This window comes from Coregonus lavaretus (assembly GCF_964263955.1).
Source record: "Coregonus lavaretus genome assembly, chromosome: 2".
NCBI classification, from domain to species: Eukaryota; Metazoa; Chordata; class Actinopteri; order Salmoniformes; family Salmonidae; genus Coregonus; species Coregonus lavaretus.
In genome coordinates this window covers 1,204,591-1,232,090 of record NC_139989.1, presented here as the reverse complement: position 1 = coordinate 1,232,090, position 27,500 = coordinate 1,204,591, and the positions used below count along the sequence as shown (strand labels likewise).

At 43.4% G+C, this 27,500-nt stretch overlaps 1 protein-coding gene across 1 annotated transcript in view; it reads left to right on the top strand.

Annotated features, from left to right (window-relative positions):
• Window positions 1–628: 628 nt before the first annotated feature.
• ptchd1 (patched domain containing 1) overlaps window positions 629–27,500 on the top strand; it is a gene marked incomplete at both ends in the record, with an annotated part of 76,461 nt that continues 49,589 nt past the window's right edge. The window contains 5 exons of the mRNA XM_084140436.1: window positions 629–715; window positions 830–948; window positions 1,550–1,651; window positions 14,861–14,975; window positions 22,530–22,760. Coding sequence (XP_083996562.1) covers window positions 629–715; window positions 830–948; window positions 1,550–1,651; window positions 14,861–14,975; window positions 22,530–22,760 — 654 coding nt within the window. The remainder of the gene's footprint in view (window positions 716–829; window positions 949–1,549; window positions 1,652–14,860; window positions 14,976–22,529; window positions 22,761–27,500) is intronic.

Below are 27,500 nucleotides of genomic sequence, written 5' to 3'. Positions count from 1 at the left end.
ATACATATACACACACATATATATATATAAAGCAGCCAAGAGAAAGGATAGCCTATCCATATATATATATATATATATACAGAGAGAGAGAGAGACAGAGAGACAGAGAGAGAGAGAGAGAGAGAGAGTGACAGAGATAGAGAGAGAGAGAGAGAGAGAGAGATAGAGAGAGAGAGACAGAGAGATAGAGAGAGAGACAGAGATAGAGAGAGAGAGAGTGACAGAGATAGAGAGAGAGAGAGAGAGAGAGAGAGAGATAGAGAGACAGAGAGACAGAGATAGAGAGAGAGTGACAGAGATAGAGAGAGAGAGAGAGAGAGAGAGATAGAGAGACAGAGAGACAGAGATAGAGAGAGAGAGAGAGAGAGAGAGAGAGAGATAGAGAGACAGAGAGACAGAGAGAGAGAGAGAGAGATAGAGAGAGAGACAGAGATATGCAGGTTATATATCTGTTGGAGCTCCAGTCTGCCACCAGGGGCTCTGATGAGTGAAGCCCTGAAAAGGAGCTGTCTGACCAGGGAGAACCGGGCTGTCCTCCTTCCTGTCTGTCTGTCTGTCTACCGGAGAACACTGGGACAGTAGTGCCTGCCTGCCTGCCTGCCTGCGGACCCGATGCTGCGTGCACCTGATGGTCGGCGTGCCCGCTGTTTCCACTTGCTGGTGGGAGAGGCTCAAGACGTTGTGTCCAGAGCGCGCTAGGAGGATGCTGCGCCAGGTGTGTGTGTGAGAGAGAGAAGGATGTTTGTGTGTGTGTGTGTGAGAGAGAAAGTGAGGAAGGATGTTCATGTGTGTGTGTGTGTGTGTGTATCTATGTGTTTGTGTGATGCAGGTGTTGCAGGCAGGCCTGAGGAGCTCTTTCCAGGCTCTGGGTCGGTTCATAGCGAGCCACCCAGTCTTCTTCGCCTCTGCCCCCGTACTTGTGTCTGTCCTGCTGGGGGCCAGCTTCAGGTAACAAACACACAGACACACCTACACATACAGAGCTCAATGTTATATTTTTATATTCAGAAAAATAATCCACATGGCGTAAAGGGCCACAGCATGTTGATTGGTGCAGGCCTGAAGCAGACTCCTCCATGATGACATGTTGATTGGTGCAGGCCTGAAGCAGACTCCTCCATGATGACATGTTGATTGGTGCAGGCCTGAAGCAGACTCCTCCATGATGACATGTTGATTGGTGCAGGCCTGAAGCAGACTCCTCCATGATGACATGTTGATTGGTGCAGGCCTGAAGCAGACTCCTCCATGATGACATGTTGATTGGTGCAGGCCTGAAGCAGACTCCTCCATGATGACATGTTGATTGGTGCAGGCCTGAAGCAGACTCCTCCATGATGACATGTTGATTGGTGCAGGCCTGAAGCAGACTCCTCCATGATGACATGTTGATTGGTGCAGGCCTGAAGCAGACTCCTCCATGATGACATGTTGATTGGTGCAGGCCTGAAGCAGACTCCTCCATGATGACATGTTGCACAAAGTTATTCTGCTATTGTGTGTGTGTGTGTGTGTGTGTGTGTGTGTGTGTGTGTTGGGGGGGTTTCAGTCGGTACAGAGTGGAAGGTAACGTGGAGGCCCTGCTGGTTCCTAAACACAGTCTGGCGAAGATAGAAGGAAACCTGGTGGACTCACTGTTTCCTGTCAACAGGTCTGTTATCTACTATTACTGTCTAATCGCTCTGTTTCTACTATGATCTACATATTATCTACATATTATCATCTGTTATCTACTATTATTTACATATCGTCTACTACTATCAACATATTATCTACATATTATTTACTATTGTTTACATATTATATACTATTATCTACAGTGCCTTGCAAAAGTATTCATCCCACATGGCGTTTTTCCTATTTTGTTGCATTACAACCTGTATTTTAAATTGATTTTTATTTGGATTTCATGTAATGGACATAAACAAAATAGTCCAAATTGGTGAAATGAAAATAATAACTTATTTCAAAGAATTCTAAAAAACAAATAACGGAAAAGTGCTCGTGCAGAATGTATTCACCCCCTTTGCTATGAAGCCCCTAAATAAGATCTGGTGCAACCAATTACCTTCAGAAGTCACATAATTAGTTAAATAAAGTCCACCTGTGTGCAATCTAAGTGTCACATGATCTCAGTATATATACACCTGTTCTGAAAGGCCCCAGAGTCTGCAACACCACTAAGCAAGGGGCACCACCAAGCAAGCGGCACCATGAAGACCAAGGAGCTCTCCAAACAGGTCAGGGACAAAGTTGTGGAGAAGTACAGATCAGGGTTGGGTTATAAAAAAATATCCGAAACTTTGAACATCCCATTAAATCCATTATTTAAAAAATGAAAAGAATATGGCACCACAACAAACCTGCCAAGAGAGGGCCGCCCACCAAAACTCACGGACCAGGCAAGGAGGGCATTAATCAGAGAGGCAACAAAGAGACCAAAGATAACCCTGAAGGAGCTGCAAAGCGCCACAGCGGAGATTGGAGTATCTGTCCATAGGACCACTTTAAGCCGTACACTCCACAGAGCTGGGCTTTACGGAAGAGTGGCCAGAAAAAAGCCATTGCTTAAAGAAAATAATAAGCAAACAGGTTTGGTGTTCGCCAAAAGGCATGTGGGAGACTCCCCAAACATATGGAAGAAGGTACTCTGGTCAGATTAGACTCAAATTGAGCATTTTGGCCATCAAGGAAAATTATATATCTGGTGCAAACCCAACACCTCTCATCACCCCGAGAACACCATCCCCACAGTGAAGCATGGTGGTGGCAGCATCATGCTGTGGGGATGTTTTTCATCGGCAGGGACTGGGAAACTGGTCAGAATTGAAGGAATGATGGGATGGCGCTATATACAGGGAAATTCTTGAGGGAAACCTGTTTCAGTCTTCCAGAGATTTGAGACTGGGACGGAGGTTCACCTTCCAGCAGGACAATGACCCTAAGCATACTGCTAAAGCAACACTCGAGTGGTTTAAGGGGAAACATTTAAGTGTCTTGGAATGGCCTAGTCAAAGCCCAGACCTCAATCCAATTGAGAATATGTGGTACACCAGTGGAACCCATCCAACTTGAAGGAGCTGGAGCAGTTTTGCCTTGAAGAATGGGCAAAAATCCCAGTGGCTAGATGTGCCAAGCTTATAGAGACATACCCCAAGAGACTTGCAGCTGTAACTGCTGCAAAAGCTGGCTCTACAAAGTAGAGGGGGGGGGGGGGGGGCATGTTGTGTAAATCAAATTATACAAACCCCCCCAAAAATCTATTTTAACTCCAGGTTGTAAGGCAACAAAATAGGAAAAATGCCAAGGGAGGTGAATACTTTCGCAAGCCACTGTATATATTATCTGCTATGATCTACTATGCTCTACTATTGTCTACATATTATCCACATATTATCTACATATTATCTACTATTATCTACATATCTACTATTATCAACATATTATCTACATATTATCTACTATTATCTACATATCTACTATTATCAACATATTATCTACATATTATCTACTATTATCTACATATCTACTATTATCTACATATTATCTACTATTATCAACATATTATCTACATATTATCTACTATTATCTACATATCTACTATTATCTACATATCTACTATTATATACATATTATCTACTATTATCAACATATTATCTACATATTATCTACATATTATCTACATATTATCTACATATTATCTACTATTATCTACATATCTACTATAATCTACATATCTACTATTATCAACATATTATCTACATATTATCTACTATTATCTACATATCTACTATTATCTACATATCTACTATTATCAACATATTATCTACATATTATCTACTATTTACATATCTACTATTATCTACATATTATCTATTATTATCAACATATTATCAACATATTATCTACATATTATCTACTATTATCTACATATCTACTATAATCTACATATCTACTATTATCAACATATTATCTACATATTATCTACTATTATCTACATATCTACTATAATCTACATATCTACTATTATTAACATATTATCTACATATTATCTACTATTAACAACATATTATCAACATATTATCAACATATTATCTACATATTATCTACTATTATCTACATATCTACTATAATCTACATATCTACTATTATCAACATATTATCTACATATTATCTACTATTATCTACATATCTACTATTATCTACATATTATCTATTATTATCTACATATTATCTACTATTATCTACATATATCTACATATTATCTACATATTATCTGCTATTATCTACATATTATCTACATAATATCTACTATTATCTACATATTATCTGCTATTATCTACATATTATCTACATATTATCTTCTATCTACATATTATCTACATATTATCTACTTATTATCTACATACTGTATTATCTAATACTATCTACATATTATCTGCTATTATCTACATATTATCTACTATTATCTACATATTATTTACATATAATCTATTATTATCTACATATTATCTACTATTATCTACTTATTATCTATTATTATCTACATATTATCGATTATTATCTACATATTATCTACTATTATCTACATATTATCGATTATTATCTACATATTATCTATTATTATCTACATATTATCGATTATTATCTACATATTATCTACTATTATCTACATATTATCTACATACTGTATTATCTACATATTATCTACATACTGTATTATCTACTTATTATCTACATACTGTATTATCTACATATTATCTACATATGATCTACTATTATCTACATATTATTTATATATAATCTACTATTATCTAATACTATCTACATATTATCTACATATTATCTACCTATTATCTACATATTATCTATTATTATCTACTATTATCTAGATATTATCTAGATATTATCTAGATATTATCTACTATTATCAAATCATGTCACTTGTGATGAATACAACAGGTGAAATGCTTAATTACAAGCGCTTAACCAACAATGCAGTTCAAGAAAGAGTTCAGAAAATATTTAATAAATAAACTAAAGTTAAAAAATAAATTAAAAAATAACACAAATAAATAACAATTACAAGGCTATATACAGGGGGTACCGGTACCGAGTCAATGTGTGGGGATACAGGTTAGTCGAGGTAATTTGTACATGTAGGTAGGGGTAAAGTGACTATGCATAGATAATAAACAGCAAGTAGCAGCAGTGTAAAAAACAAAGGGTCAATGTAAATAGTCAGGGTGGCCATTTGATTAATTGTTCAGCAGCCTTATGGCTTGGGGGTAGAAGCTTTTAAGGAGCCTTTTGGTTCTAGTCTTGGCTCTCCGGTACCGCTTGCCGTGCGGTAGCAGAGAGAGCAGTCTATGACTTGGGTGGCTGGAGTCTTTGGCAATTTTTTGGGCCTTCCTCTGACACTGCCTAGTATATAGGTCCTGGATGGCAGGACGCTTGGTACCAGTGATGTACTGGGCCATATGCAATATCCTCTGTAGCGCCTTACGGTCAGATGCCGAGCAGTTGCCATACCAGGCGGTGATGCAACCAGTCAGGATGCTCTCGATGGTGCAACTGTATAACTTTTTGAGGATCTGGGGACCCATGCCAAATCATTTCAGTCTTCTGAGGGGTAATAGGCTTTGTCGTGCCCTCTTCACAACTGTCTTGGTGTGTTTGGACCATGATAGTTAGTTGGTGATGTGGACACCAAGGAACTTGAAACCCTCGACCCGCTCTACTACAGCCCCGTCGATGTTAATGGGGGCCTGTTCGGCCCACCTTTTCCTGTAGTCCACGAACAGCTCCTTTGTCTTGCTCACATTTAGGGAGAGGTTGTTGTCCTGGCACCACACTCCCAGGTCTCTGACCTCCTCCCTATAGGCTGTCTCATCGTTGTCGGTGATCAGGCCTACCACTGTTGTGTCGTCAGCAAACTTAACAATTGTGTTGGAGTCGTGTTTGGCCATGCAGTCGTGGGTGAACAGAGAGTACAGGAGGGGACTGAGCACGCACCCCTGAGGGGCCCCCGTGTTGAGGATCAGCGTGGCAGATATGTTGTTGCCTACCCTTACCACCTGGGGGCGGCCCGTCAGGAAGTCCAGGATCCAGTTGCAGAGAGAGGTGTTTAGTCCCAGGGTCCTTAGCTTAGTGATGAGCTTTGTGGGCACTATGGTGTTGAACGCTGAGCTGTAGTCAATGAACAGCATTATCACATAGGTGTTCATTTTGTCCAGGTGGGAGAGGGCAGTGTGGAGTGCGATTGAGATTGCGTCATCTGTTGATCTGTTAGGGCGGTATGCAAATTAGAGTGGGTCTAGGGTTTCCGGGATGATGGTGTTGATGTGTGGAGTGCGATTGAGATTGCGTCATCTGTGGATCTGTTGGGGCGGTATGCGAGTTGGAGTGGGTCTAGGGTTTCTGGGATAATGCTGTTGATGTGAGCCATGACCAGCCTTTCAAACCACTTCATGGCTACAGATGTAAGTCCTAAGGGTCGGTAGTCATTTAGGCAGGTTATCTTAGTGTTCATGGGCACAGGGACTATGGTGGTCTGCTTGAAACATGTAGGTATTATGACTCGGTCAGGGAGAGGTTGAAAATGTCAGTGAAGACGCTTGCCAGTTGGTCTGCGCATGCTTTGAGTACACGTCCTGGTAATCCGTCTGGCTCCGCGGCGTTGGGAATGTTGACCTGTTTAAAGGTCTTGCTCACATCGAATACCGAGAGCGTGATCACACAGTCATCTGGAACAGCTGATGCTCTCATGCATGCTTCAGTGTTGCTTGCCTCGAAGCGATTATAAAAGGCTTTTAGCTCGTCTGGTAGGCTAGCGTCACTGGGCAGCTCGCGGCTGGGTTTCCCTTTGTAGTCCGTAATAGTTTGCAAGCCCTGCCACATCCGACAAGCATCAGAGCCGGTGTAGTAGGATTCAATCTTAGTCCTGTATGGACGCTTTGCCTGTTCGATGGTTCGTTTGAGGGTGTAGCGGGATTTCTTATAAGCGTCTGGATTAGTGTCCCGCTCCTTGAAAGCGTCAGCTCTACCCTTTAGCTCGGTGCGGATGTTGCCTGTAATCCATGGCTTCTGGTTGGGATATGTACGTACGGTCACTGTAGGGATGACGTCGTCGATGCATTTATTGATGAAGCCGGTGACTGAGGTGGTATACTCCTCAATGCCATTGGATGAATCCCAGAACATATTCCAGTCTGTGCCAGCAAAACAGTCCTGTAGCGTAGCATCCGCGTCATCTGACCACTTCTGTATTGACCGAGTCACTGGTACTTCCTGTTTTAGTTTTCGCTTGTAAGCAGGAATCAGGAGGATAGAATTATGGTCAGATTTGCAAAATGGAGGGCGAGGGAGTGCTTTGTATGCGTCTCTGTGTGTGGAGAAAAGGTGGTCTATAATTTTTTTTCCTCTGGTTGCACATGTGACATGCTGGTAGAAATTAGGTAAAATTGATTTAAGTTTGCCTGCATTAAAGTCCCCAGCCACTAGGAGCGCCGCTTCTGGATGAGCATTTTCTTGTTTGCTTATGGCCTTATACAGCTCGTTGAGTGCGGTCTTAGTGCCAGCATCGGTTTGTGGTGGTAAATAGACAGCTACGAATAATATAGATGAAAACTCTCTTGGTAGATAGTGGGTCTACAGCTTATTACAAGGTACTCTACCTCAGGCGAGCAATACCTCGAGACTTCTTTAACATTAGACATTGCGCACCAGCTGTTATTGACAAATAGACACACACCCACACCCCTCGTCTTACCAGACGTAGCTGTTCTGTCCTGCCGATGCACAGAAAACCCAGCCAGCTCTATATTATCTGTGTCGTCGTTCAGCCACGACTCAGTGAAACATAAGATATTACAGAAAAGTTATTAGTCCAGTTCGAGGTGAGTAATCGCTGTTCTGATGTCCAGAAGCTCTTTTCGGTCATAAGAGACGGTAGCAGCAACATTATGTACAAAATAAGTTACAAAATAAGTTACAAACAAAGCTAAATTATTTACTATTATCTACATATTATTTACTATTACAGTGCATTCGGAAAGTATTCAGACCCCTTGACTTTTTCCACATTTTGTTATGTTACATCCTTATTCTAAAATTGATTAAATATATATTTTTCCTCATCAATGTACACACAATACCCCAAGCAAAAACAGTTTTTTTTGAAGTTTTTGGAAATGTATAAAAAAAAAAAAATGGAAATATGACATTTACATAAGTATTCAGACCCTTTACTCCGTACTTTGTTGAAGCGAATTTGGCAGCAATTACAGCCTCGACTCTTCTTGGGAATGACGTTACAAGCTTGGCACACCTGTATTTGGGGAGTTTCTCCCATTATTCTCTGCAGATCCTCTCAAGCTCTGTCAGGTTGGATGGGGAGTGTCGCTGCACAGCGATTTTCAGGTCTCTCCAGAGATGTTAAATCAGGTTCAAGTCCGGGCTCTGGCTGGGCCGCTCAAGGACATTCAGAGACTTGTCCTGAAGCCACTCCTGTGTTGTCTTGGCTGTGTGCTTAGGGTTGTTGTCATGTGGGAAGGTAAACCTTCGCCCCAGTCTGAGGTCCTGGGCGCTCTGGAGCAGGTTTTCATCAAGGATCTCTCTGTACTTTGCATGGTTCATCTTTCCCTCGATCCTGACTAGTCTCCCAGTCCCTACCGCTGAAAAACATCCCCACAGCATGATGCTGCCACCTCCATGCTTCACTGTAGGGATGGTGCCAGGTTTCCTCCAGACGTGACACTTGGCATTCAAGTCAAAGCGTTCAATCTTGGTTTCATCAGACCAGAGAATCTTGTTTATCATGGTCTGAGAGGGTTGTCATGTGGCTTTTACTGAGGAGTGGCTTCCGTCTGGCCTCTCTACCAAAAAGGCAGGATTGGTGGAGTGCTGTCCTTCTGGAAGGTTCTCCCATCTCCACAGAGGAACTCTGGAGCTCTGTCAGAGTGACAATCTGGTTCTTGGTCACCTCCCTGACCAAGGCCCTTCTCCCCCGATTGCTCAGTTTGGTCGGGTGGCAACCTGTGAGACCTTATATAGACAGGTGTGTTCCTTTCCAAATAATCAATTGAATTTACCACAGGTGGACTCCAATCAAGTTGTAGAAACATCTCAAGGATGACAAATGGAAACAGGATGCACCTGGGCTCAATTTCGAGTGTCATAGCAAAGGGTCTGAATACTGATGTAAATAAGATTTCTAAAAACCTGTTTTCACTTTGTCATTATGGGGTATTGTGTATAGTTTGGAGGAATACATTGTATTTAATCCATTTTAGAATAATGCTGTAACGTAAACAAAATGTGGGAAAAAGTAAAGGGGTTTGAATACTTTCCGAATGCACTGTAAGATTAGTAGATAATATATTGATAATAGTAGATGATACAGTATATAGATAATACGTACATACTGTATTACCTACTATTACCTACTATTATCTACTATTACCTACTATTATCTACTATTACCTACTATTACCTACTATTACCTACTATTATCTACTATTATCTACTATTATCTACTATTACCTACTATTACCTACTATTATCTACTATTAGTGGCGGCAGGTAGCTTAGTGGGTAAGAGCGTTGTGCCAGTAACCGAAAGGTCGCTGGTTCTAATCCCCGAGCCGACTAGGTGACAAATCTGTCGATGTGCCCTTGAGCAAGGCACTTAACCCTAATTGCTCCTGTAAGTCGCTCTGGATAAGAGCGTCTGCTAAATGACTAAAAATAAATAAAAATAAATAAATAATTACCTACTATTATCTACTATTACCTACTATTATCTACTATTATCTACTATTACCTACTATTACCTACTATTACCTACTATTATCTACTATTACCTACTATTACCTACTATTACCTACATATTATCTACTATTACCTACTATTACCTACTATTACCTACTATTATCTACTATTACCTACTATTATCTACTATTACATACTATTATCTACTATTACCTACTATTACCTACTATTATCTACTATTACCTACTATTATCTACTATTACCTACATATTATCTACTATTACCTACATATTATCTACTATTACCTACTATTACCTACTATTACCTACTATTACCTACATATTACCTACTATTACCTACTATTACCTACTATTACCTACTATTACCTACTATTACCTACATATTACCTACTATAACCTACTATTACCTACTATTACCTACATATTATCTACTATTACCTACTATTACCTACTATTACCTACTATTACCTACTATTACCTTCATATTATCTACTATTACCTACTATTACCTAATATTATCTACTATTACCTACTATTACCTACTATTACCTACTATTACCTACATATTATCTACTATTACCTACTATTACCCACTATTACCTACTATTACCTACTATTACCTACATATTATATACTATTACCTACTATTACCTACTATTATCTACTATTATCTACTATTACCTACTATTACCTACTATTACCTACTATTACCTACTATTATCTACTATTACCTACTATTACCTACTATTACCCACTATTACCTACTATTACCTACTATTACCTACATATTATATACTATTACCTACTATTACCTACTATTATCTACTATTATCTACTATTACCTACTATTATCTACTATTACCTACTATTACCTACTATTACCTACTATTACCTACTATTATCTACTGTTATATACTATTACCTACTATTACCTACTATTATCTACTATTATCTACTATTACCTACTATTACCTACTATTATCTACTATTACCTACTATTACCTACTATTACCTACTATTACCTACTATTATCTACTATTACCTACTATTACCTACTATTACCTACTATTATCTACTATTACCTACTATTACCTACTATTATCTACTATTACCTACATATTATCTACTATTACCTACATATTATCTACTATTACCTACTATTACCTACTATTATCTACTATTACCTACTATTACCTACATATTATCTACTATTACCTACTATTACCTACTATTACCTACTATTATCTACATATGATCTACATGTGATCTGCATATGATGTACTGTTATCTACATATTATCTACTATTGTCAACATATTATCTACTATTACCTACTATTACCTACTATTATCTACTATTACCTACTATTACCTACATATTATCTACTATTACCTCCTATTACCTACTATTACCTACTATTATCTACATATGATCTACATGTGATCTGCATATGATGTACTGTTATCTACATATTATCTACTATTGTCAACATATTATCTACTATTACCTACATATTATCAACTACTGTCTACATTTTATCTACATATTATCTACTGTTACAGTTGAAGTCGTAAGTTTACATACATACGTTCTGTCTCCTAGAGATTAACGTACTTTGATGCGAAAAGTGCATATCAATCCCAGAACAACAGCAAAGGACCTTGTGAAGATGCTGGAGGAAACAGGTACAAAAGTATCTATATCCACAGTAAAATTAGTCCTATATCGACATAACCTGAAAGGCCGCTCAGCAAGGAAGAAGCCACTGCTCCAAAACCGCCATAAAAAAGCCAGACTACAGTTTGCAACTGCACATGGGGACAAAGATCGTACTTTTTGGCCATAATGACCATCGTTATGTTTGGGGAGAAAAGGGGGCTGCTTGCAAGCCGAAGAACACCATCCCAACCGTGAAGCACGGGGGTGGCAGCATCATGCTGTGGGGGTGCTTTGCTGCAGGAGGGACTGGTGCACTTCACAAAATAGATGGCATCATGAAGAAGGAAAATGATGTGGATATATTGAAGCAACATCTCAAGACATCAGTCAGGAAGTTAAAGCTTGGTCGCAAATGGGTCTTCCAAATGGACAATGACCCCAAGCATACTTCCAAAGTTGTGGCAAAATGGCTTAAGGACAACAAAGTCAAGGTATTGGAGTGGCCATCACAAAGGCCTGACCTCAATCCTATAGAACATTTGTGGGCAGAACTGAAAAATGTGTGTGCGAGCAAGGAGGCCCACAAACCTGACTCAGTTACACCAGCTCTGTCAGGAGGAATGGGCCAAAATTCACCCAATTTATTGTGGGAAGCTTGTGGAAGGCTACACGAAACGTTTGACTCAAGTTAAACAATTTAAAGGCAATGCTACCAAATACTAATTGAGTGTATGTAAATGTCTGACCCACTGGGAATGTGATGAAAGAAATAAAAGCTGAAGTAAATAATTCTCTCTACTATTATTCTGACATTTCACATTCTTAAAATAAAGTGGTGATCCTAACTGACCTAAGACAGGGGATTTTTACTAGGATTAAATGTCAGGAATTGTGAAAAACTGAGTATAAATGTATTTGGCTAAGGTGTATGTAAACTTCAGACTTCAACTGTATCTACATATTATCTACATATTTTCTACTATTATCTACTATGATCTACATATTATCAAGACCAGACGGAGAGCACACATTACAACGGTTTTAAGGTCTCTTCACTGGCTGCCTGTGAGTTTTAGAATTCATTTTAAGATTCTTCTATTGGTTTTTTAATCAATCCATGATTATGCACCCCAATACATGTCAGACATGCTTTTAAGTTATGTACCCAGTAGGTCCCTCAGGTCCTCTGGCACTGGCCTTTTAACTATCCCAAAGCCAGGACCAAAAGGCATGGAGAGGCAGCCTTGAGTTACTATGCCCCCAGCCTCTGGAATAGCCTGCCAGAGATCCTGAGGGGGGCCGAAACCTATTAAAAGAGATCTTAAAACATATTTTTAGCTTTGCTTTTCCTTGTGCTGTTCCTTGTGCTTTTCCTTGTGCTGTTCCTTGTATCTGTTCCTTGTGCTGTTCCTTGTATCTGTTCCTTGTGCTTTTCCTTGTGCTTTTCCTTGTGCTGTTCCTTGTGCTTTTCCTTGTGCTTTTCCTTGTGCTTTTCCTTGTGCTGTTCCTTGTGCTGTTCCTTGTGCTTTTCCTTGTGCTGTTCCTTGTGCTGTTCCTTGTGCTTTTCCTTGTGCTTTTCCTTGTGCTGTTCCTTGTGCTGTTCATTGTATCTGTTCCTTGTGCTGTTCCTTGTGCTTTTCCTTGTGCTGTTCCTTGTGCTTTTCCTTGTGCTGTTCCTTGTGCTGTTCCTTGTGCTTTTCCTTGTGCTTTTCCTTGTGCTGTTCCTTGTGCTGTTCCTTGTGCTGTTCCTTGTGCTTTTCCTTGTGCTGTTCCTTGTGCTGTTCCTTGTGCTTTTCCTTGTGCTTTTCCTTGTGCTTTTCCTTGTGCTGTTCCTTGTGCTGTTCCTTGTGCTTTTCCTTGTGCTGTTCCTTGTGCTTTTCCTTGTGCTTTTCCTTGTGCTTTTCCTTGTGCTGTTCCTTGTGCTGTTCCTTGTGCTTTTCCTTGTGCTTTTCCTTGTGCTTTTCCTTGTGCTGTTCCTTGTGCTGTTCCTTGTGCTGTTCCTTGTGCTTTTCCTTGTGCTGTTCCTTGTGCTGTTCCTTGTGCTGTTCCTTGTGCTGTTCCTTGTGCTGTTCCTTGTGCTTTTCCTTGTGCTGTTCCTTGTGCTGTTCCTTGTGCTTTTCCTTGTGCTTTTCCTTGTGCTTTTCCTTGTGCTGTTCCTTGTGCTGTTCCTTGTGCTTTTCCTTGTGCTGTTCCTTGTGCTGTTCCTTGTGCTTTTCCTTGTGCTGTTCCTTGTGCTTTTCCTTGTGCTGTTCCTTGTGCTGTTCCTTGTGCTTTTCCTTGTGCTTTTTAGTCATTCAGTTCTTATTGTTATTATTTTGCTTTTTTAATCCTGTTTGTTGTGTGTAAATATTGAAGTTTTTATTTTCAATGTTTTTTTATTAGTTTTTCCCTGTGAAGCACATAGCGTTGAATTCCATGTCTGAAATGTGCCGTACTAAAAAGCTTGATTTAACCGTGCCATTCCAAACAAAAATCCAAAACACAGCGGAATAGAAAGTGGACAGTACCATATGGGAGGAGACCTGTGGGAGGAGACCTATGGGAGGAGACCTATGGGAGGAGACCTATGGGAGGAGACCTGTGGGAGGAGACCTGTGGGAGGAGACCTATGGGAGGAGACCTGTGGGAGGAGACCTATGGGAGGAGACCTGTGGGAGGAGACCTGTGGGAGGAGACCTGTGGGAGGAGACCTATGGGAGGAGACCTATGGGAGGAGACCTATGGGAGGAGACCTGTGGGAGGAGACCTGTAGGAGGAGACCTATGGGAGGAGACCTATTGGGAGGAGACCTATGGGAGGAGACCTGTGGGAGGAGACCTATGGGAGGAGACCTATGGGAGGAGACCTGTGGGAGGAGACCTATGGGAGGAGACCTATGGGAGGAGGCCTATGGGAGGAGTACTATGGGAGGAGACCTGTGGGAGGAGACCTATGGGAGGAGACCTATGGGAGTAGACCTATGGGAGGAGACCTATGGGAGGAGACCTGTGGGAGGAGACCTATGGGAGGAGACCTATGGGAGGAGACCTGTGGGAGGAGACCTGTGGGAGGAGACCTATGGGAGGAGACCTATGGGAGGAGACCTATGGGAGGAGACCTGTGGGAGGAGACCTGTGGGAGGAGACCTATGGGAGGAGACCTATGGGAGGAGTACTATGGGAGGAGACCTGTGGGAGGAGACCTATGGGAGGAGACCTATGGGAGGAGACCTGTTTTTGCTTTGTCATTATGGGGTATTGTGTGTAGACTGATGAGGGGAAAAAACTATTTAATCAATTTTAGAATAAGCCTGTAACATAATAAAGGGTGGAAGAAGTCAAGGGGTCTGAATACTTTCCGAATGCACTGTAGTATATCTAATAATAATGGTGGACTGAAAGGTCTGTTTCTTTGTGTGTTTGTTACCAACAGATCTAAACACACCCTGTACTCTGACCTGCAGACTCCAGGTCGTTATGGCCGTGTTATAGTGACATCTAGGAGAGGCAACATCCTGGACCCTTCACACACAGACCTAGTACTCAAGGTAACGCTGTGTGTGCGCGCATGCGTGTGTTGTTCAGAGAATGATATAGCGGCCTAGTTTATGTTCGCTAAACACACTCTGCTCTCAGTGTAAAAACCACACAGACACAGGGCCAGCCAGATGAGCAGCAGTCAGTCAGTCAGCCAGGCCAGGAGGGGTATATAGTCTGAACCAGTCAGTCAGCCAGGCCAGGAGGTATATATGGTCTGAACCAGTCAGTCAGCCAGGCCAGGAGGTATATATAGTGTGAACCAGTCAGTCAGCCAGGCCAGGAGGTATATATAGTCTGAACCAGTCAGTCAGCCAGGCCAGGAGGTATATATAGTCTGAACCAGTCAGTCAGCCAGGCAAGGAGGGTATATAGTCTGAACCAGTCAGTCAGCCAGGCCAGGAGGGTATATATAGTCTGAACCAGTCAGTCAGCCAGGCCAGGAGGTATATATAGTCTGAACCAGTCAGTCAGCCAGGCCAGGAGGGATATATAGTCTGAACCAGTCAGTCAGCCAGTCAGCCAGGCCAGGAGGGATATATAGTCTGAACCAGTCAGTCAGCCAGGCCAGGAGGTATATATAGTCTGAACCAGTCAGTCAGCCAGTCAGCCAGGCCAGGAGGGATATATAGTCTGAACCAGTCAGTCAGCCAGGCCAGGAGGTATTTATAGTCTGAACCAGTCAGTCAGCCAGGCCAGGAGGGATATATAGTCTGAACCAGTCAGTCAGCCAGGCCAGGAGGTATATATAGTCTGAACCAGTCAGTCAGCCAGGCCAGGAGGTATATATAGTCTGAACCAGTCAGTCAGCCAGGCCAGGAGGTATATATAGTCTGAACCAGTCAGTCAGCCAGGCCAGGAGGGTATATATAGTCTGAACCAGTCAGTCAGCCAGTCAGCCAGGCCAGGAGGTATATATAGTCTGAACCAGTCAGTCAGCCAGGCCAGGAGGGATATATAGTCTGAACCAGTCAGTCAGCCAGGCCAGGAGGTATATATAGTCTGAACCAGTCAGTCAGCCAGGCCAGGAGGTATATATAGTCTGAACCAGTCAGTCAGCCAGGCCAGGAGGTATATATAGTCTGAACCAGTCAGTCAGCCAGGCCAGGAGGTATATATAGTCTGAACCAGTCAGTCAGCCAGGCCAGGAGGGTATATATAGTCTGAACCAGTCAGTCAGCCAGGCCAACAGGTATATATAGTCTGAACCAGTCAGTCAGCCAGGCCAACAGGTATATATAGTCTGAACCAGTCAGTCAGCCAGGCCAGGAGGTATATATAGTCTGAACCAGTCAGTCAGCCAGGCCAGGAGGTATATATAGTCTGAACCAGTCAGTCAGCCAGGCCAGGAGGTATATATAGTCTGAACCAGTCAGTCAGCCAGGCCAGGAGGTATATATAGTCTGAACCAGTCAGTCAGCCAGGCCAGGAGGTATATATAGTCTGAACCAGTCAGTCAGCCAGGCCAGGAGGGTATATATAGTCTGAACCAGTCAGTCAGCCAGGCCAGGAGGTATATATAGTCTGAACCAGTCAGTCAGCCAGGCCAGGAGGGTATATATAGTCTGAACCAGTCAGTCAGCCAGGCCAGGAGGTATATATAGTCTGAACCAGTCAGTCAGCCAGGCCAGGAGGTATATATAGTCTGAACCAGTCAGTCAGCCAGGCCAACAGGTATATATAGTCTGAACCAGTCAGTCAGCCAGGCCAGGAGGTATATATAGTCTGAACCAGTCAGTCAGCCAGGCCAGGAGGTATATATAGTCTGAACCAGTCAGTCAGCCAGGCCAGGAGGTATATATAGTCTGAACCAGTCAGTCAGCCAGGCCAGGAGGTATATATAGTCTGAACCAGTCAGTCAGCCAGGCCAACAGGTATATATAGTCTGAACCAGTCAGTCAGCCAGGCCAGGGGGGATATATAGTCTGAACCAGTCAGTCAGCCAGGCCAGGAGGTATATATAGTCTGAACCAGTCAGTCAGCCAGGCCAGGAGGGTATATAGTCTGAACCAGTCAGTCAGCCAGTCAGCCAGGCCAGGAGGTATATATAGTCTGAACCAGTCAGTCAGCCAGGCCAGGAGGTATATATAGTCTGAACCAGTCAGTCAGCCAGGCCAGGAGGTATATATAGTCTGAACCAGTCAGTCAGCCAGGCCAGGAGGTATATATAGTCTGAACCAGTCAGTCAGCCAGTCAGCCAGGCCAGGAGGTATATATAGTCTGAACCAGTCAGTCAGCCAGGCCAGGAGGTATATATAGTCTGAACCAGTCAGTCAGCCAGGCCAGGAGGTATATATAGTCTGAACCAGTCAGTCAGCCAGGCCAGGAGGGATATATAGTCTGAACCAGTCAGTCAGCCAGGCCAGTAGGTATATATAGTCTGAACCAGTCAGTCAGCCAGGCCAGGAGGTATATATAGTCTGAACCAGTCAGTCAGCCAGGCCAGGAGGTATATATAGTCTGAACCAGTCAGTCAGCCAGGCCAGGAGGTATATATAGTCTGAACCAGTCAGTCAGCCAGGCCAGGAGGTATATATAGTCTGAACCAGTCAGTCAGCCAGGCCAGGAGGTATATATAGTCTGAACCAGTCAGTCAGCCAGGCCAGGAAGTATGTGTAGTCTGAACCAGTCAGTCAGCCAGTCAGCCAGGCCAGGAGGTATATATAGTCTGAACCAGTCAGTCAGCCAGGCCAGGAGGTATATATAGTCTGAACCAGTCAGTCAGCCAGGCCAGGAGGTATATATAGTCTGAACCAGTCAGTCAGCCAGGCCAGGAGGTATATATAGTCTGAACCAGTCAGTCAGCCAGGCCAACAGGTATATATAGTCTGAACCAGTCAGTCAGCCAGGCCAGGAGGTATATATAGTCTGAACCAGTCAGTCAGCCAGGCCAGGAGGTATATATAGTCTGAACCAGTCAGTCAGTCAGTCAGCCAGGCCAGGAGGTATATATAGTCTGAACCAGTCAGTCAGCCAGGCCAGGAGGTATATATAGTCTGAACCAGTCAGTCAGTCAGCCAGGCCAACAGGTATATATAGTCTGAACCAGTCAGTCAGTCAGCCAGGCCAACAGGTATATATAGTCTGAACCAGTCAGTCAGCCAGGCCAGGAGGTATATATAGTCTGAACCAGTCAGTCAGTCAGCCAGGCCAACAGGTATATATAGTCTGAACCAGTCAGTCAGTCAGCCAGGCCAACAGGTATATATAGTCTGAACCAGTCAGTCAGCCAGGCCAACAGGTATATATAGTCTGAACCAGTCAGTCAGCCAGGCCAACAGGTATATATAGTCTGAACCAGTCAGTCAGCCAGGCCAGGAAGTATATATAGTCTGAACCATTCAGTCAGTCAGCCAGGCCAGGAGGTATATACAGTGCCTTCAGAAAGTATTCAGACCTCTTGACTTTTTCCACATTTTGTTACGATACAGCCTTATTCTAAAATTGATTAAATTGTTTTTTTCCCTCATCAATCTACACAATACATCATAATGACAAAGCAGAAACCAGTTTTTAGACATTTTTGCAAAACAAAATAGAAAACATCTGAAATATAACATTTACATAAGTATTCGCTTTGGATAAAAGCGTCTGCTAAATGGCATATTATTATTATTATTATTATTCTGACTCTTTTCTCAGTACTTTGTTGAAGCAACTTTGGCAGCGATTACAGCCTCGAGTCTTCTTGGGTATGACGCTACAAGCTTGGCACACATGTCAAGTCCGGGCCCAGCTGGGCCACTAAAGGACATTCAGAGACTTGTCCTGAAGCCACTCCTGCGTTGTCTTGGCTGTGTGCTTGGGGTCGTTGTCCTGTTGGAAGGTGAACCTTCTCCCCAGTCTGAGGTCCTGAGAGCTCCGGAGCAGATTTTCATCAAGGTTCTCTCTGTACTTTGCTCCGTTCATCTTTGCCCCGATCCTGACTAGTCTCCCAGTCCCTGCCGCTGAAATATATCCCCATAGCATGATGCTGCTACCACCATGCTTCACCGTAGGGATGGTGCCAGGTTTCCTCCAGACGTGACGCTTGGCATTCAGGCCAAAGAGTTCAATCTTGGTTCAGATAATCTTGTTTCTCATGGTCTGAGAGTCTTTAGGTGCCTTTTGGCAAACTCCAAGTGGGCTGTCATGTGCCTTTTACTGAGGAGTGGCTTCCGTCTGGCCACTGTACCATAAAGGCCTGATTGGTGGAGTGCTGCAGAGATGGTTGTCCTTCTGGAAGGTTTTCCCATCTCCACAGAGAAACTCCAGAGCTCTGTCAGAGTGACCATCGGGTTCTTGGTCACCTCCCTGACCAAGGCCCTTCTCCCCCGATTGCTCAGTTTGTCCGGGTGGCCAGCTCTAGGAAGAGTCTTGGTGGTTCCAAACTTCTTCCATTTAAGAATGATGGAGGCCACTGTGTTCTTGGGGACCTTCAATGCTGCAGACATTTTTTGGTACCTTTCCCCAGATCTGTGCCTCGACACAATCCTGTCTCGGCGCTCTACGGACCATTCCTTCGACCGCATGGCTTGGTTTTTGCTCTGACATGCACTGTCAACTGTGGGACCTTATATAGACAGGTGTGTGCCTTTCCAAATCATGTCCAATCAATAGAATGTACCACAGGTGGACTCCAATCAAGTTGTAGAAACATCTCAAGGATGAGCAATGGAAACAGGGTGTACCTGAGCTCCATTTGGAGTCTCATAGTAAAGGGTGTGAATAGTTTTGTAAATAAGGTATTTATGTTTTTTTAGTTGTAATCCATTTTCAAAAGAAATAAAAAACCTGTTTTCGCTTCGTCATTATGGGGTATTGTGTGTAGATTGCTGAGACATTTAAACAATATATATTTTAGAATAAGGCTGTAATGTAACAAAATGTGGTAAAAGTCAAGCGGTCTGAATACTTTCCGAAAACACTGTATATTCTGAGCCAGTCAGCCAGCCTGGTCAGGGGATACACTATGTATTCAAAAGTATGTGGACACCCCGTCAAATTAGTGGATTCGGCAATTTCAACCACACCCGTTGCTGATAGGTGTATATAATCGAGCACACAGCCATGCAATCTCCATAGTCTAACATTAGCTGTAGAATGGCCTTACTGAAGAGCTCAGTGATTTTCAACGTGGCACCGTCATAGGATGTCACCTTTCCAACAAGTCAGTTCTTCACATTTCTGCCCTGCTAGAGCTGCCCTGGTAAACTGTAAGTGCTGTTATTGTGAAGTGGAAATGTCTAGGAGCAACAACGGCTCAACCGTGAAGTGGTAGGCCACACAAGCTCACAGAACGGGACCGCTGAAGTGCGTATCGCGTAAACATTGTCTGTCCTTGGTCGCAACACTCACTACTGAGTTCCAGACTCCCTCTGGAAGCAACGTCAGCACAATAACTGTTCATCGGGAGCTTCATGAAATGGGTTCCATGGCCGAGCAGCCGCACACAAGCCTAAGATCACCATGAACAATGCCAAGCGCCGGCTGGAGTGGTGTAAACTCGCCGCCATTGGACTCTGGAGCAGTGGAAACGCTTTCTCTGGAGTGATGAATCACGCTTCACCATCTGGCAGTCCGACGGTCTAATCTGGGTTTACTTTCTATGCCTGTGATATGTGGTTGTCCCATCTAGCTAACTTAAGATGAATGCACTAACTGTAAGTCGCTCTGGAGAAGAGCATCTGCTAAATGACCAACATGTAAAATGTAGTGTAGTGTGTACATATGGTCTGAACCAGCTGTGGAGAACATATACTGGTAAATAATGAACACCTTAATACTGATCTATTACTAATACAGTCAAAGTCAGGGATGTTTGATACTTTATCAGAAGTGTTTATAACAAATCAGGATGTCTGCTATTTGGAGCAGGGTTAAAGCAGGAAGTAGCATTGCAGTCCCAAGGAGCCGTTCCATCCAGTCAGTAACAACACATTGTTTTCAAATCTGATCAATGTTAGGGGTTAAGGCTCAGATGTTGAAGGTGACGTATGGGATGTAATGGGTAGTCTAGTCACCATACACACACACACGAGCACTGGTAGATGCAGCATTCCAAGGTGGGTGATAACTCCGCCCACACACTGTGAATTGCATCGCTGTTTCCTAGTAACTGTAACTACGTGCATGATCCCTGTTGTCTTCTTGCCATGGAAACAGAACAGAATGCTTCTTAATCTGTCGATACTTCTCCCAATACAGTGTTTGTACTGTATTATTGGACATACAGTACACAAACAGTATAATTATAGGAATGTAATTATATACATACTGGTACATATGGTAGTAGGTAGATTATAGAATAGGTGTATGCAGTGCATTCGGAAAGTATTCAGACCCCTTCCCTTTTTCCACATGTTGTTACGTTACAGCCTTATTCTAAAATGGATTAAATTATTATTTTTCCTCATCAATCTACACACAATACCCCATAATGACAAAGCGAAAACAGTTTGTTAGACATTTTTGCATATTTATAAAAAACCAACAACAGAAATACCTTATTTGCATAAGTATTCAGACTCGAAATTGAGCTCAGGTGCATCCTGATTCCATTGATCATCCTTGATGTTTCTACATCTTGATTGGAGTCCACCTGTGGTAAATTCAATTGATTGGACGTGATCTGGAAAGGCAGATGCCAGTCTATATAAGGTCCCACAGTTGACAGTGAATGTCAGAGCAACAACCAAGCCATGAGGTCGAAGGAATTGTCCGTAGAGCTCCGTGACAGGATTGTGTCAAGGCACAGATCTGGGGAAGGGTATCAAAAATTATGTACAGCATTGAAGGTCCCCAAGAACACAGTGGCCTTCATAATCCTTAAATGGAAAAAGTTTGGAACCACCAAGACCCTTGAGTGGCCCAGCCAGAGCCCGGACTTGAACCTGATCAAACATCTCTGGAGAGACCTGAAAATAGCTTTGCAGCAACACTCCCCATCCAACCTGACAGAGCTTGAGAGGATCTGCAGAGAAGAATGGGAGAAACTCCCCAAATACAGGTGTGCCAAGCTTGTAGTGTCATACCAAAGAAGACTCGAGGCTGTAATCGCTGCCACAGTTGCTTCAACAAAGTACTGAGTAAAAGGTCTGAATACTTATGTAAATGTTATATTTCCGTGTTTTTATTTTTAATAAATATAATAATATGCCATTTAGCAGACACTTTTATACAAAGCGACTTACAGTCATGCATGCATACATTTTTGTGTATGGGTGGTCCCGGGGATCGAACCCACTACCTTGGCATTACAAGCGCCATGCTCTACCAATTTGAGCTACAGAGGACCACACATTTCTAAAAACCTGTTTTTACTTAGTCATTATGGGGTATTGTGTGTAGATTGATGAGGGGGAAAAAACAATTTAATCAATTTTAGAATAAGGCTGTAAAGTAACAAAATGTGGAAAAAGTCAAGGGGTCTGAATACTTTCCGAATGCACTGTGTATTACATACATACAGGTACTTTCATGTTCCAAAATAACAGGCTTGTTTCCTGTGTAAAGGCAATGACATCACTACTGATTGAATGGATTGGTAAAGAAACACAGATATAAGGAAATGTCTCTCTCTTCAGCTCCACCGTGCTGTCGTTCAGCTCCAGGTTCCAGTGTTGGGGTTCAACTACTCTTTCTCCCACCTCTGTCTTCTCGACGACAAGAATACCTGCATCATCGATGACATCATCCGAGCCCTGGAGGACAGCCAATCAGCGCGCTTCGCTAACCGTTCTGCCCTTCCTCTGCGCTACCCAATCACACGTCTGGCTGATGGGCGGATGGCCTACATTGGTCACCAGTTAGGAGGGGTGTGTACTGTGTATTTTCATTGGTCACCAGTTAGGAGGGGTGTGTACTGTGTATTTTCATTGGTCACCAGTTAGGAGGTGTGTGTATTGCGTCTGATTTGAGACTAGAGTTGTAAAATTCTTGCAACTTTCCCAAAGTTTCCAGGTTTTCCTCAAATCCAAGTTGGAAGATTTCCAGAATCAGAAGTGAAATACGAAGTCCTCCAACCAGGATTTCTGGACAACCTGAGGTGTATTACAAAGCAAGACAGAGATACTCAGGGTTTTCTAAAGCTAACCAGCTTCAGTTAACTTCACATCCAAGTACTACAACGTGGGATATTGCTCGTCCTCCTGCCGGTAACTCTAGCAGGCTTGTAACTGCGCGTGCATGTCGCACATGGCTAGTCGAACACCGAACTCTTCATTGAGACAATGCTGAAACATCAATCCATGGGCGAGTCAGTGCACATTTTTATTTGTGCCGAAATCAAAATGAAAGAAAATTATCTTCCAAATTCAGCAGTCTATGGTGTGATATAGGCTTTTAGAAGGGCCTTTATTTTATTACCTATCATTAATGCCTTCTTTGGTGCTTATGCACAAGCACCTTTTATCCCACTCCCATCACTCCATCTATCTGTGGAACCGATTGTTGTGTTGTGGCCATAGACATATAATCCATAGAAGGGTTTTGAAACCTCTAAACCTGACAATTTGACTGTTAAACTCATGGGTACACTAACAATGGCTGCCAGTCCTGACTTGAATGGGAACTGACATCTATGTCTATGGTTGGTTACAGCTGTCAGTTTGCCTTTAACAAATTTGAAAATATAATTGCGAGAAAAACGGACAGTTTGGAAAGCAAATGCTGTCCTTACAAAATGTGTCATGTGATACGTATTTTAATGACTATTTTTTACACAAAAAAAAACATTTACTAATAAAATACTAACATTGAATCAGTCGTCTTCCTCAAATGAAGGGAATGATGACAATCACTGTGAGAGGGAGGGAATCTGATTTCATTGGTCCTCAACTCGTGGCTCAGACACTTCATTCAGGATAAATGGAGTTAACCCAGAGTTAGCCTGCTCCAGAGCAGGTTAGTTCTGAAGGATTTGTTGCCATAGAAATGTACCTGACTAAAAGGTAAAGGGTAAGACACTTTCATGGTACCAGTTAAACTCAGAGTTGACCAAAGTTACCTCGCTAACTCCTCCAACCTGCTTCATAGGACACCCCTTTTCTGGAAAGTTATTAAACACAGCCTTTCTTCTACTAACAACCCTTGACTGCCCCTTACTGCCACCCTCAGGGGACCTTTCCCTTCTTTAAACACAGCCTTTCTTCTACTAACAACCCTTTACTGCCCCTTACTGCCACCCTCAGGGGACCTTTCCCTTCTTTAAACACAGCCTTTCTTCCGCTAACAACCCTTTACTGGCCCTTACTGCCACCCTCAGGGGACCTTTCCCTTCTTTAAACACAGCCTTTCTTCTACTAACAACCCTTTACTGGCCCTTACTGCCACCCTCAGGGGACCTTTCCCTTCTTTAAACACAGCCTTTCTTCCGCTAACAACCCTTTACTGGCCCTTACTGCCACCCTCAGGGGACCTTTCCCTTCTTTAAACACAGCCTTTCTTCTACTAACAACCCTTTACTGTCCCTTACTGCCACCCTCAGGGGACCTTTCCCTTCTTTAAACACAGCCTTTCTTCTACTAACAACCCTTTACTGGCCCTTACTGCCACCCTCAGGGGACCTTTCCCTTCTTTAAACACAGCCTTTCTTCCGCTAACAACCCTTTACTGGCCCTTACTGCCACCCTCAGGGGACCTTTCCCTTCTTTAAACACAGCCTTTCTTCTACTAACAACCCTTTACTGGCCCTTACTGCCACCCTCAGGGGACCTTTCCCTTCTTTAAACACAGCCTTTCTTCCGCTAACAACCCTTTACTGGCCCTTACTGCCACCCTCAGGGGACCTTTCCCTTCTTTAAACACAGCCTTTCTTCTACTAACAACCCTTTACTGGCCCTTACTGCCACCCTCAGGGGACCTTTCCCTTCTTTAGACAAAGCCTTTCTTCTACTAACAACCCTTTACTGGCCCTTACTGCCACCCTCAGGGGACCTTTCCCTTCTTTAAACACAGCCTTTCTTCCGCTAACAACCCTTTACTGGCCCTTACTGCCACCCTCAGGGGACCTTTCCCTTCTTTAAACACAGCCTTTCTTCTACTAACAACCCTTTACTGGCCCTTACTGCCACCCTCAGGGGACCTTTCCCTTCTTTAAACACATCCTTTATTCCGCTAACAACCCATTACTGGCCCTTACTGCCACCCTCAGGGGACCTTTCCCTTCTTTAAACACAGCCTTTCTTCTACTAACAACCCTTTACTGGCCCTTACTGCCACCCTCAGGGGACCTTTCCCTTCTTTAAACACAGCCTTTCTTCTACTAACAACCCTTTACTGGCCCTTACTGCCACCCTCAGGGGACCTTTCCCTTCTTTAAACACAGCCTTTCTTCTACTAACAACCCTTTACTGGCCCTTACTGCCACCCTCAGGGGACCTTTCCCTTCTTTAAACACAGCCTTTCTTCCGCTAACAACCCTTTACTGGCCCTTACTGCCACCCTCAGGGGACCTTTCCCTTCTTTAAACACAGCCTTTCTTCCGCTAACAACCCTTTACTGGCCCTTACTGCCACCCTCAGGGGACCTTTCCCTTCTTTAAACACAGCCTTTCTTCTACTAACAACCCTTTACTGGCCCTTACTGCCACCCTCAGGGGACCTTTCCCTTCTTTAAACACAGCCTTTCTTCCGCTAACAACCCTTTACTGGCCCTTACTGCCACCCTCAGGGGACCTTTCCCTTCTTTAAACACAGCCTTTCTTCTACTAACAACCCTTTACTGTCCCTTACTGCCACCCTCAGGGGACCTTTCCCTTCTTTAAACACAGCCTTTCTTCTACTAACAACCCTTTACTGGCCCTTACTGCCACCCTCAGGGGACCTTTCCCTTCTTTAAACACAGCCTTTCTTCCGCTAACAACCCTTTACTGGCCCTTACTGCCACCCTCAGGGGACCTTTCCCTTCTTTAAACACAGCCTTTCTTCTACTAACAACCCTTTACTGGCCCTTACTGCCACCCTCAGGGGACCTTTCCCTTCTTTAAACACAGCCTTTCTTCCGCTAACAACCCTTTACTGGCCCTTACTGCCACCCTCAGGGGACCTTTCCCTTCTTTAAACACAGCCTTTCTTCTACTAACAACCCTTTACTGGCCCTTACTGCCACCCTCAGGGGACCTTTCCCTTCTTTAGACAAAGCCTTTCTTCTACTAACAACCCTTTACTGGCCCTTACTGCCACCCTCAGGGGACCTTTCCCTTCTTTAAACACAGCCTTTCTTCCGCTAACAACCCTTTACTGGCCCTTACTGCCACCCTCAGGGGACCTTTCGCTTCTTTAAACACAGCCTTTCTTCTACTAACAACCCTTTACTGGACCTTACTGCCACCCTCAGGGGACCTTTCCCTTCTTTAAACACATCCTTTATTCCGCTAACAACCCTTTACTGGCCCTTACTGCCACCCTCAGGGGACCTTTCCCTTCTTTAAACACAGCCTTTCTTCTACTAACAACCCTTTACTGGCCCTTACTGCCACCCTCAGGGGACCTTTCCCTTCTTTAAACACAGCCTTTCTTCTACTAACAACCCTTTACTGGCCCTTACTGCCACCCTCAGGGGACCTTTCCCTTCTTTAAACACAGCCTTTCTTCTACTAACAACCCTTTACTGGCCCTTACTGCCACCCTCAGGGGACCTTTCCCTTCTTTAAACACAGCCTTTCTTCCGCTAACAACCCTTTACTGGCCCTTACTGCCACCCTCAGGGGACCTTTCCCTTCTTTAAACACAGCCTTTCTTCTACTAACAACCCTTTACTGGCCCTTACTGCCACCCTCAGGGGACCTTTCCCTTCTTTAAACACAGCCTTTCTTCCGCTAACAACCCTTTACTGGCCCTTACTGCCACCCTCAGGGGACCTTTCCCTTCTTTAAACACAGCCTTTCTTCTACTAACAACCCTTTACTGGCCCTTACTGCCACCCTCAGGGGACCTTTCCTTTCTTTAAACACAGCCTTTCTTCTACTAACAACCCTTTACTGGCCCTTACTGCCACCCTCAGGGGACCTTTCCCTTCTTTAAACACAGCCTTTCTTCTACTAACAACCCTTTACTGGCCATTACTGCCACCCTCAGGGGACCTTTCCCTTCTTTAAACACAGCCTTTCTTCTACTAACAACCCTTTACTGGCCCTTACTGCCACCCTCAGGGGACCTTTCCCTTCTTTAAACACAGCCTTTCTTCTACTAACAACCCTTTACTGGCCCTTACTGCCACCCTCAGGGGACCTTTCCCTTCTTTAAACACAGCCTTTCTTCTACTAACAACCCTTTACTGGCCCTTACTGCCACCCTCAGGGGACCTTTCCCTTCTTTAAACACAGCCTTTCTTCCGCTAACAACCCTTTACTGGCCCTTACTGCCACCCTCAGGGGACCTTTCCCTTCTTTAAACACAGCCTTTCTTCTACTAACAACCCTTTACTGGCCCTTACTGCCACCCTCAGGGGACCTTTCCCTTCTTTAAACACAGCCTTTCTTCTACTAACAACCCTTTACTGGCCCTTACTGCCACCCTCAGGGGACCTTTCCCTTCTTTAGACAAAGCCTTTCTTCT